At 41.4% G+C, this 12,221-nt stretch overlaps 1 protein-coding gene across 3 annotated transcripts in view; it reads left to right on the top strand.

Annotated features, from left to right (window-relative positions):
• Positions 1–10,665, top strand: part of Cep162 (centrosomal protein 162) — a 62,932-nt gene extending 52,267 nt beyond the window's left edge. For 2 of the 3 annotated variants that reach the window (XM_027410994.2, XM_035443864.1), the window contains 2 exons: positions 3,251–3,385; positions 5,391–5,597. In XM_027410994.2, the coding sequence (XP_027266795.1) occupies positions 3,251–3,385; positions 5,391–5,597 (342 nt within the window). Of the gene's footprint in view, positions 1–3,250; positions 3,386–5,390 lie in introns of all 3 variants that reach the window. The other variant, XM_027410993.2, reaches the window with a different exon arrangement.
• The last annotated feature ends 1,556 nt before the right edge of the window (positions 10,666–12,221 follow it).

Genomic DNA, 12,221 nt, shown 5'->3' with positions numbered 1-12,221 from the left:
TTTTAGTGGGAACTCTGTTATCCTAGCTGCTGCTACTTTCCCTAGGACCCCACCCATAGGTTCCAGGAAGAGTTGAGGTCCCAAAAAGCGCTGAGTCCCTAGAAACTGTCAAAGACAATAATGCTCCTCAGCTCTGTGAATTCTTAGTTGGGACAGGCTCCTGTAACAAATAACAGATTAATTAGATTTGAGAAAAGCAAACCAGTGGATTAACCCTCACAGTGCTCACCAAGCAGGAGAAAACTCAGTAGAAAGTGGCTGTGCAGTGGCTTAGAATTCTGCCTTCAGCAAAGAACACAGTAAGACACAGGGTTCCAAAGGCAGGGAACTGAGGGAAGGAAAAAATGGGAAAAGACTTTTGGAGTGAGATTTGATTTCAGATTCATCTGGTATCTTCTTCTCTGGGCTGATAGGGGAGCCAAACTGTTACTAATAAGACTCCATATCCTGCCTTTAGATAGAAAATGAGGCACAGAAAGCGTGTTCTGTTTGCTGTGTCACAGTTATCAGAGAGGCACACTGACAGTCATGCTGTGTCACCAGCAGCAATATCATTAGACACAGGCTTCTATGGAAAACCACCACTGTTTATTGGCCCAAGGTCCCACTGATTCTAGGAAGACTAAAAAATAATAATAACTATGCATATGCTTTCATTTCAGTATTCAAGATGCACACAGAACCTTGTTAGCCTTAATCACTAAGCTTACAGGCTCTCACAGAATTGAAATAAAGCTTTTAAAACAAACAGAGACAGGAAATAGTATATTTGGGCTAGAGAGATGGCTCAGCCATTAAAGACTAGGCTCACAACCAAATATATAAGGAAATAGTATGTTCATGTTTGCAGGGCCAAAAAAACAAGGTCAATGTTAACCAGGTTATAGTCTTGTTAAAAAGCATACCTGAGACTTGATAATTTATCAAAAAGCATTGTTAATTCAAACATCTAAGAACATCATGCCAGTATATGATGGGGGCCTCTATACTGCATCATCCCATGGCTGCCCAGCCTGAATTCCAGCTCTACTACAACATAGCTAGGACATCTTGGAAAGTGAACTTAAATGCATATGTACCTTTGCTTCCTCAGGTGTAAAATGGGGTGATGATAGAGTCTACATGTACTTGATAGTTTCAGGTCAACTTGATACAAATTGTGGCCATCTGAGAAGAGAGAACCTCAAATGAGACAATATCTCCATAAGATCAAGCTGTAGGCAAGTCTACAGGGCATTTTCTTAACTAGTGATTGACAGGCAAGGGCCCAGTTCATTCCATCCTGGGATGTTTGTCCGGGATTCTATAAGAAAGCAAGCTGTAAATCAGCTGTAGCCCCACAATATATTTTGCTACAGCTTCTCTTATTCACACAGGCAGGAATGCAAACAGTATAGAGGTGCAATCATTTTTGTGTGGATGCATATGATTTTTAAAAGTTTAACTCTTTTTACCTAAGAGTATATTTAAATAGATTTTTTTTTTCTGCCGATGTATAGCTCCATTAGCTGTTTCTTATGCCATTTAACAAAATTGACAATACTAGAAACAAGTATGTATTGTTTGGTCAGAATGAACTATGCTAAGTACATGGATTAATTTATTTGATTCTAATCATAACCAAGGAGTGGGTACTGCTTTTTCCATTATAAAAGTAAAGTTTTTATCAAGAAAATGAAGTAACTTTACCTTTGTTCCCAGCCAGCATAAGAAAGAAATGCTAGCATTGGACCCATCGGTAGCAAAAACATTTAAGTTCTAGAAATACTGAGAACAAAGCAGGGAAAGCCCTGCTCTTGTGGCCCTCTAACATTTTGTGGAATCACAGTAAACAAATATAAATGTAATAAGCTGAGGCTGGGATCTAGAAAGTTTTTAGCACTAACTCACTGTTGTTTGTCCATTGACTTTAAGACTCAAGCCAGTGGCTTCTGCCTTAGGAATCCTGCCACCCACCTCTTAAGAGTTTTTTCCCACCCTACAGACACTTGGCCATGTTAGAATTCTCATATACTTGCTTGCTTCAAAAGACCAGGAATGCGCTACAGGTGTTGCAGAAGGCAGCAATGACTTAGAATGACAAAATCATTTTCCACCCATGAAAAGTTTATAAGAAGCTGCTGATGTAGCTCAGAGGTACAGCATACACCAGTATCCATGGAAACCTGATTCATTCCTCAGGACTCACTCTCAAAAATGAGTTTACAGAAATTGAAATGTTTGATCATTCTGTATATGATTGTAACTCCAACAGCTTTCTGTTCAGTCATCATGCCTGGGTTTTTTCTTTTTTTCTAAATAACGTTTAGTAATCATCATATAGTATATACCATCTTCATACCCAGCAGTTAGGCGCTCCCTAAGTTTTCTGCAAATCACTCCAGCTCCAGACCACATGTTTCTGTGGTGACTGTGATGTCATTAGAATGTTTCTCATTTAATATAGTATTCACCTTTTTTCTTACTAATTTAGGTAAGATTGATTAGTTTTGTTATTATTAGTCAGTGGGTATTTTATATAAAACATGATTGAATTGTTAATTTATCCACCTTCATTTTCTTATTATTGCCTTTAATACAGCAATTAGTGGAACCAGATCTGATATTTTTTACTTTATGAGAGAAAAGTGCAGTTAATTGCTTCACCAGCCCTCATAAGGAAGCCTCTCAAAGCCCCTCCATTTTATTCCTAGTGCTAGAACAATAGCTCCATTTTCTGTGAGGTGAGAAAACAGAGGTGCTGCTGTAACTAAGCCCATGAGGACAAGGACTGTGCCTTTCACCCTCTGCATCCGGGGTCCCAAAAGAGTGTCAACCAAGACAGACACCTCCCCACCTGCCTCTGCTCCGTTCTGTGACAAGCAACTTTATCTGGGGAGCAAAGAACTAAAACTACAAAGGCGAATAGGGTCATGAGAGAATTACAAACCAAATGTCTGCCTTCTTCCCGTGCATTGAACACTGCAGTGCTGCATGGCTGAGCTGTACTTGTAATCCTGAACACAGCCACTAACACCTTGAAGCCGAGGAAAGCGCCCACCTCACTTGAACCCACACAGCCCTGGAAGGAAGGTGGTCCAGACATCTGGAGCCAGTCAGACTGTGAGGTCAGCTCAGCTAGGGTGCCTCTTCACCCCTTGGACACGAGAATGAAAGCTGTTAGTTTCTAGATGAATCCAGGGTGCCACTTGAGAAATTTATACAATTTGAAAATAATCCTTTCCTTGTGATTTTGGCTTTTCCATCATAGATTACAAAGCTCTTGGAAGAATTGAAAGAAGCCAAAGAAAACCACACACCAGAGATGAAACATTTCATGGGCTTAGAAAGGAAGATCAAGCAGATGGAAATGAGGCACAAGCAGAGAGAGCAGGAACTCCAGCAGGTAAGTGGTTAAATCATTAAATAGAAAGCAGGGGTGTGTGTGCGTTACCGCAGCCTTTACTTAAGCACCTTCTGTTGCTGTCACTTTTACATCCCTACCAAACACTTCTTCACATGTTCCCATTGTCTGTCTTTCTGTAGTTTATGTATATGGATACTCTGCCTGTGTGTATGTCTGCACTCCAGAAAAAGACATCGGATCCCATAGGGGCTACAGTTATAGACGATTGTGAGCCGCCACGTGACAGTTATAGACAATTGTGAGCCGCCACGTGGGTGCTGGGAATTGAACTCAGGACCTCTGGAAGAGCAGCCAGTGCTCTTAACCAGAGTCACCTCTCCAGCAACCACTACCATTGACTTTTTAATTCCTTAAGAGTGTAGTTTTGCCAGGCAGTGGTGGTGCACGCCTTTAATCCCAGCACTTGGGAGGCAGAGGCAGGCGGATCTCTGAGTTCGAGACCAGCCTGGTCTACAAGAGCTAGTTCCAGGACAGCCTCCAAAGCCACAGAGAAACTCTGTCTCGAAAAACCCAAAAAAAAAAAAAAAAAAAAAAAAAAAAGAGTGTAGTTTTGAAGAAAAAACTTAAAATCCCAAATACTTTATATTAATTTTCCTTATATTTTAAAACAGAAAGCATATTGTGTCCTTAAACACTGAGGGTACCTACTAAGTTTTATATTAGTAGGTACCCTGAGAACAATATTCTATATTCAAATCATTTCACATATTTATAAAATTTATATTAGTAAGATGGTCATTGATGTATTGCATATCTACCACTAGAACAGGTTACTGCATTTAAAAGAAAGGATGTGATGTTTTAGGACTGGCTTTACTCTAGAGCAGTCAGCCGGCTCACATGGTCACGACAAGGGTCTCCTGGATTAGACTGTGGTGAAGGCAGGACTCTGGCTGATCTGGTTTCTAATGAGGCTGCCATCCTGGTGTGCAAGCTGCATTCTTGAGGCAAGGAAGCTCTCTGATGTGTGTCTCTTCTTATGAGGACACTAATCCTTTCAGCTCAGGGCCCTATCAATACAACCTAATTTCCTCACTCCAAATATAGCCACACCAAGGGTTAGAGCTACAGCATGTGGTTTGGGGGGTGATGTGACATTCAGTCCATAACAGATAGTGAGAAATGTACATAAACCTTTGAACACACACACACACACACACACACACACACACACACACACACACAGACACACACACACACACACACCACAGACACACACAGACACACACACACACACACACACACAGACACACACACACACACAGACACACACACACACACACACACACAGACACACACACACACACACACACACACACAGCACACACACACACACAGACACACACACACACACACAGACACACACACACACACACAGACACACACACACACACACACACAGACACACACACACACAGACACACACACACAGACACACACACACAGACACACACACACACACACACACACAGACACACACAGAACACACACACACACACAGACACACACACACACACACACAGACACACACACACACACACACAGACACACACACACAGACACACACAGACACACACACACACACAGACACACACACACACACACACACACAGACACACACACAGACACACACACACACACAGACACACACACACACACACACACAGACACACACACACACACACACACACAGACACACACACACAGACACACACACACACAGACACACACACACACACACACAGACACACACACACACACACACACACACACAGACACACACACACACACACACAGACACACACACACACACACAGCACACACACACACACACACAGACACATTAAGCTTTCTGGTTGGTCTGAGTTTCCCACAAGAAGCCCTGGGTATATCTACTCAGTATTGTTCTGCTCTTTAAAACTGTTAAATGTCCCACATTTCCACTATGAATTAGAATAATAGTGTGAAATTTTCATATTTTCAGATAATACAGCAAACACGCCAAGTAGTAGAAACTGAGCAAAACAAGGAAGTTGAGAAGTGGAAGAGACTTGCACAGCTGAAGAATCGGGAGCTGGACAAGTTCCGCACAGAACTGGACTCCATCCTGGACGTCCTGCGGGAGCTGCACCGACAGGGGGTGGTTGTTCCAGTTGCTCTTGCAGATGAAGTGAATACAGCAGAGTTTTAGTCAGAACTTGGATCTGAGCGACCTCGTCGGAAAACATGAAAATGTGCCACTGTCGGGACAGCTTTTGAGAGATAAAGTTCTACCACACAGACATGGGTGAACAGCACCAGAGTAACTTTGTCAGAATAAACTGCCCTGGACCAACAAGGAAAAGAACATACGTCATGGTGTGTTTTACTGAAAACTATTAACTGATCACATTGGAGATGACTGATGAGCAGGGTCTGTAATGTCGCAACTAGCAAGGCTAACTGCAGAAGGGCTCGCTCCCAGACTACGGTGGAAGGGAAGCATCGCTCATCCTCAGCCACGTCTTATAGATGAACTTTTCATTTTCCATATGACAGAAAATCAGCTTTCTCATGAGAAGGGTAAAGGAATGTGAGCCCCTGTGCTGGGGACAGTTTCATCTCATCAGCTGTCACCTGGGCTGCAGAGCCTCTTCAGTAACTTCGATGACAGTTGTAACCTCTGTTCTCTTGGGCTTTTTGGGGCCTGATGGAAAGTGACAGCTAATGGCACAGTTTGGTGTATCCATTACTGTAGGCCAGATCTAGTAAATGACAGTCCTAATTTTTGGCAGCTCTTAAGTTATAAACGATATAAGAAGTTTTACCTTTTCTATTGAAAAAGTAATACTATGTCCATTAGAAAGAATAAAAATATGATAAAAATAGCTCTAGCTTATTTTACAATCCCATTTTTAAAAGCAGATCAGAAATGTGTGGCATAGCGGTAAATCAAAGCTGCGGCCAGTTTGCTTCATATCTCTCCCCGTCCGCCTTGCTGGAGAGCCTGCTGTCCATGGAGACATGACACACGTAGTATCTACACTGGGTGCTCCCAGCCATCCAGGACAGCAGAGGAGTTGCACCGTAAATTTTAATTTTTAGCCACTTTAATGTAAAAAGAAACTGTGAACTAAGTCATTAGATTGCATTTTACATTAATAGCACATTTCGGTTTGGCCTACATTGAAGCTGTATGTGCCAGTAAATGCAATTCTGGGGTAATACTTACAAAGAAGAATGTTTCATAAGGGACGGGCGAGCGAGTCTAGTGATCTCATGATCAAAGGATGTGAAGTATATATAATACCTGTTAAATATGGAAGTGTAATTATTGTCTTAATGCCAGCATTTTGTAATGTGTTTTCTTTCTGAGAGGGGAGTAAAAAAAGTATTTTTTTTTGATTTTTGAGTTATAATACAAATAATTTATTTTATATTTAGGTGTTTTGTGTTTATGGGTATGCATGCCTCTGAATACATAGCTTCCCACCCTACCCCCTGTCCTTTTGACTGATTCTATATATGAGCCATTCAAAGTACAAAGCTGGTTTTAAAACTCAAGAGAAACATGCAGAAAAGGTTGGTGTTGACTAGTAAGCCAAGTCCAAACACATTGTTTCTGTGTGCCCATGGATGCCCTGCCCTATTCACTACTATGTGGTCCCTAAAGTCTATTTCCCTTGTGCTTCATCTCGAGAACAAAAGTGGAGGCATCCTGGCTTTATTGGTGCAACTACATTTAGAGGTTAAGATGGCTTAAGATAGTGAGAGAGTAGTGAAGAGCATAGAACACAAAGTTTTAATAATAGGATGAGGAGCTGCTTGGGAAAGAATGTGACCCTATAATTTGGGATGGCATGGGTGAAGGCTCTGACAGAGCTGGGGATGTGGAGCTGCTAAATTCCAGTGAGATTTTTTTTCCTCTTATGACAGTACAGGGAATCCAATCCACCATAAGTGCCCCTTTTTTGTTTTGAGACAGTTGTGCTGTGTGGGCCAGGCTTAACTCAAACTTGAAATCCTCCTGCCTCAGTCTCCTCAGTGCTAGGACTGCAAGTGTGTATGACCTAAGTGGGCTTCCAGTGAGTGCTTTTTGTTTCTGATTGTGTTGCTGATGGTAGTGTTTTAGTTTTGAGATAGGATCTCATCTGGTCCAGTGCTGGGATTTGAACCCTGTGTGCATGCTAGCCAAGCACTGGGTTTACTGAACTATACATCACATCCCCAGGCTGATGGACTCTATTCAGAAGTGGCAATAGAAGCTTTTCACCACCAGAGGGGATTACCCCACATTGATTGAAACATTAATGGCCTATCCTAAGGCAGGTGTAAAGCAAGACAATGCTGTGTACCTGGGGACGGAGCCACCAACCTTGGTTGCTTTTATACCTATATGTGGACCTAAGTTCCAACAAGCTCCCAAAGGTGAGATATGAACTATAACCCACAAAGACATGTAGGTTTCCAGTTTATACAAGTAGAATCTAAGGGATTGTTGTAAAAATGCTTATGATGGGACATTAAGTTGAATCAGACCAAGCATACTAATACACATCCACAAAGTAAACATTCTAAATAAAGAACGTATCAGATTGGGGATATAACTGTTTCAATAGTGCTTATCTAGTGTGCACAAAGACCTGAGTTCTAATCCCAGCACTGGATTAGGTGAGCTACTGTATTTCAAGGAATTAGAAAGGGCTCCTAATAGTTTGGCTGAAACATGGATCAAAAACGACTGGTAGCAAATTGGAGAAGTTTAGGGATAGAATGTGACCATCTAATTGTCACTTGTATTAATACGCTGCAAGGGTCCAAGAGACCACTGCCAGCCTTCATAGCTTTCTACTATTGGTGGGCTTTCTGCTATTTTAAGTTTTTGGAACAGACAGCTTCTTGTGGGACATTTTTTTTTTCCATCCTGATGACTGATGGCCTCTTTTGGAGTAAATCCAAAGGAAGGGACAATGTACATCTTTGCTCTTTACCAGAAAACCTCCTGTCCAAAAGTATTCTTATAATCTCCAGGGTGGTTCAGAAAGTCATGTCTCCATTCGGGGCCTGAGAAACAATTCAGATCCCGTTCTTCTGACCAAAAGCAATTGTTAGCAAGAAAAATATGTATGAATGTGTAAGAACAGTGACGCTTGGCCAGGAGGAAAGAACCTTCTAATGGGCCTCAGCAAAGCCCTTGTTGCCTTCACCTTCCTTCCACATGGTATCTTAATATTATAAGTGGCATTGTGATCCTACTCTGTCCTTAGGCAGGTATAGTCCTTGGCCTATCACTTGCAAAACTGATTATGTTACCAGGGACATGAGATAGGGGCCAGGCACTGATTAGACGCTTGACTAGGTCATCCTGGATGACTTTCAAGCCTAATTTCTGACTAACTTCCTAATAGTTTTATGACTTTTACAAGAGAACCCATTGCAAAAGTGCCACCGAAATAAGTGGCTTCAAGGCAATGACTACTTTGTTATAGTGTTCTATAAAATTAAGTTTACTAAGTTTTCTAAGATTTTTTTTTAACAGCATCTTGCTATGTGATCTAGGGTGGCTTTGAACTCCTGGCATTCCTCCTGTCTCAGCCTCCTAAGTGCTGGAATTATAGGCATGCCATTCTGGATTTAAAATCAAAATGCTCTGGATTTCTCAAACCATTAACCAAGATTCTATTTAGGACAAAATTCTGGGGGTGCTTTTTCTCTTCTAATTATAAAGCAGCCTTTAAATCGTGGCGCTTTTCTGAGGACCAATGAGTGATGCAAATAAGTAGGTTCTCATAATACCACCAGGAGTAATGAGAGTGGTAAGGAAGAACAGAAGCATGACTTTGTCTTTGCTCACCCAAGTGAGCATCATCACCCAGGTGAGAGTGTTAGCTGGCATCACTGAGCATGGTGGGAAGGCCCAGTCTCTCATGCAGTGATGCTAAACCCATGTTGTTGATTCTAGTCAGTCTAAGTAGTTTAAGCTACACAAAAGGCAGCTGTACGTCACTGGGAAAGATATGACCGAAATTTCAGACAGCAGCAGGATTCTAAGAGCTGGAGCACAGTAGTGACTGCTCCCAAAGGAGGGCCAGAACAGGGCTGGAAACACAGTAGCTCAGAGGCAGGAACTACTAGCCAGATGGTATTGATACCACTAAGGACCTGATTGCTCCAAGAGTATGGTGATAACAGGGAATGTCCCTGAGTTACAGCCACACATTGTCATCACAAGCCATTTAGAGTTTGAGTACTTTGGCAAATAATTATCCCCTTATTCCTGAAAGTGCAGCAGCAACAGCAAATACTGAAAAGCTGGAAAAATTGAACAATGAGCTAAACAATTTCAAATATGTTAAGTGCCCTAACATTATGCAGGAAATTGACTCTGGATAAAGCTAAAGTGGAAAAGAAAAAGCAAGGTAAAATTATTCACAAAGAAACAGGATGGTAAATACTAAGTTTATGCCACATTCTCTGATCAAAGGACAAAGAACCATTCCAAAAGTAGAGTTTTAGGCTCAGAATATGTTACAGTCTATTGCTGAATATGCCCTATCTCGTCTGATCTTGGAAGCTCAACATCAGGCTAGGTTAGCTCTTAGGTGAGCAGATATTATAGTCAAGCTACATTGAATCTTAGTGGAATTGTTTCTCCACTAAATTTTGAAATTTTTTGGAACCTGTGACCCATGAACAGAAATTTTATAATCTGTATCTCAGACTTTTCACACCAAGGGACCAAAAATATTTTTCTAGTTCTACAGGTCTGCAGGTAGAAATAACTTTTTACCCAGGACTGACATAGGCTGGGATGGTTAAAAAAAAATGACAATATGCACCTTGGAGTTGATACTGTTATGGACTGAAACTCTAGCATGTTGAGAATTATATTTTAAATGGAGGTGAACTGGCCAAAGAAGACAGGAAATGCTACTGGCTTTCAACACATCCACATCCTCATCTCTGGAAACTGGTCCTGTGTTACTTTTCATGACAAAAGTGACTTTAGCAGACAAGATCAAGAAGGGGGAGACTTGGAGTAAGTTATCCTTGGTGATCCAATGGAAGTAAACCAGATTCCTTGTCAGGAAAGCAGGGTTGCCAGAGACAGATGGTGAAAGATGTCATAGTAACAGGAGATCATAATCCAAAGATTAACCACCTGTAGAAATTGATGAAGGCAAAATGATGGATTCTTCCCAGAGCCTCCTATGTTAGCCACTTTTCCTTGCTGTGCAAAATACATGAAAGAAATTAAAAGAATATTTTGGCTCTTGGTTTCAGAGGCCTCAATCCATGGGTTTGGTTCCATCCTTTCTGGGCACATCTTGACAGCAGGAGTGTATGGTAGAGGAGGATGCTCGCTTCATGGTGACCAGGGAATAGACGGGCCAGCAATAAGACCCAGCTTTCCCAAGTATACTAACAACCAGGTTCTCTACCTCCTAAGTTTCTATGACCTCCATTAGTCCCATTAATCTATGAATGAGCTCATAGCTCTCATGATCCAGTCACCTCCTCCCAAAATCCCACCTCTGGTCATTGCTGTGTTGGGGACCATGAGACCTTGGAGGACATCCCAAATCCAAACCACAGCTTTTCTAGGTGAAACACAACCCTGTTAATACTTTGTTTTTAGCTGTCTGGGGCTGGTTTTAGATTTGTATACTAAGATGGTAAATAAAGAAGTTTGTATTACCTTAAGCCACTGTCCACCCTGATTATAACAGCAGTGGAAAATTAACTCAGCAACCAAAATCTATGTGATTCTCCTGAAATTTGCTTGGCTGATATGAAGTTCTTGGTCTTGCTCAGAAATCCATGAGGTTACAAGAGCCTAATATTGCTAACTTGTAAGAGGTTGTAAAGCCTTGGGCTTTTCATGGTTCTTAACATTTGGTACTTAAAATTATGATGCTATCAGGAACATTCCTCCTACTGTTTAGTACTCCAAGTCCTCATCTGGCTAATCAGCTTCACAATATAATCTCAAATACTTTCAACCATTATTAAGTAGTAGCCCACCAGGTGGTGGTGGCGCATGCCTTTAACTCCAGCACTCCGGAGGCAGAGACAGGTGGCGAATCTCTGAGTTTGAGTACAGCCTGATCTACTGAATGAATTCCAGGAAAGCCTCCAAAAGCTACAGAGAAACCCTGTCTGGAGGGGGAAAAAAGTAATAGCCCATGATTTAATTGAACAAATTGAATAATTAATTGAATAAATTGTTACCACTCTTTCAAGTTAATAAGATCAATCTTGTTATGTTGCTTAAAAATATACATGAAGGTAGCATGTATCTGTAAGGTTTCATTAAAGTGGCTTTAATTATATTATACTAAATCGTCCTTGATTTGTTCTACTTTGTGTTGGTCTCTTCAAGAACTGAACTTCCCTTCAAAGACATTTTGGGAAAGGAATTTACTTGGGTGGAGTCATTCCCAAACTAAGCTCCTGTATGACTGAGTCTAGGACCCCTGAGACAACATTGCCAGCACACACTCTCAGAAACCAAGAGACATTGAAGACATGGGATAGCATTTTAGAGAAATGAAAACTTGCCCGTGTAAAAATCAAACCAGAGGAAGTTCCCGTGCGATAAATGCATTTATTTTGCAACTTAAGCAAGACAAATGGTGGACAAACTCATATACTACGATGCTACCCAGAGATTAGCAGTTGGCCATGCATACAACTCATTGTGTGCAAAACTGAGCTGTTCCCAACATCAGCAAAGTAGGGATGACTCCTTTTCGAAATGAACATCATGTTGCTTACATGAACATTACCCCATCCTCAACATGTTTCGGGGTACACACAACCCACTGACCATCTC

This window comes from Cricetulus griseus, chromosome 4 (genome assembly GCF_003668045.3).
Source record: "Cricetulus griseus strain 17A/GY chromosome 4, alternate assembly CriGri-PICRH-1.0, whole genome shotgun sequence".
Taxonomy (NCBI): Eukaryota; Metazoa; Chordata; class Mammalia; order Rodentia; family Cricetidae; genus Cricetulus; species Cricetulus griseus.
This window is presented reverse-complemented; position numbering and strand designations above follow the sequence as displayed.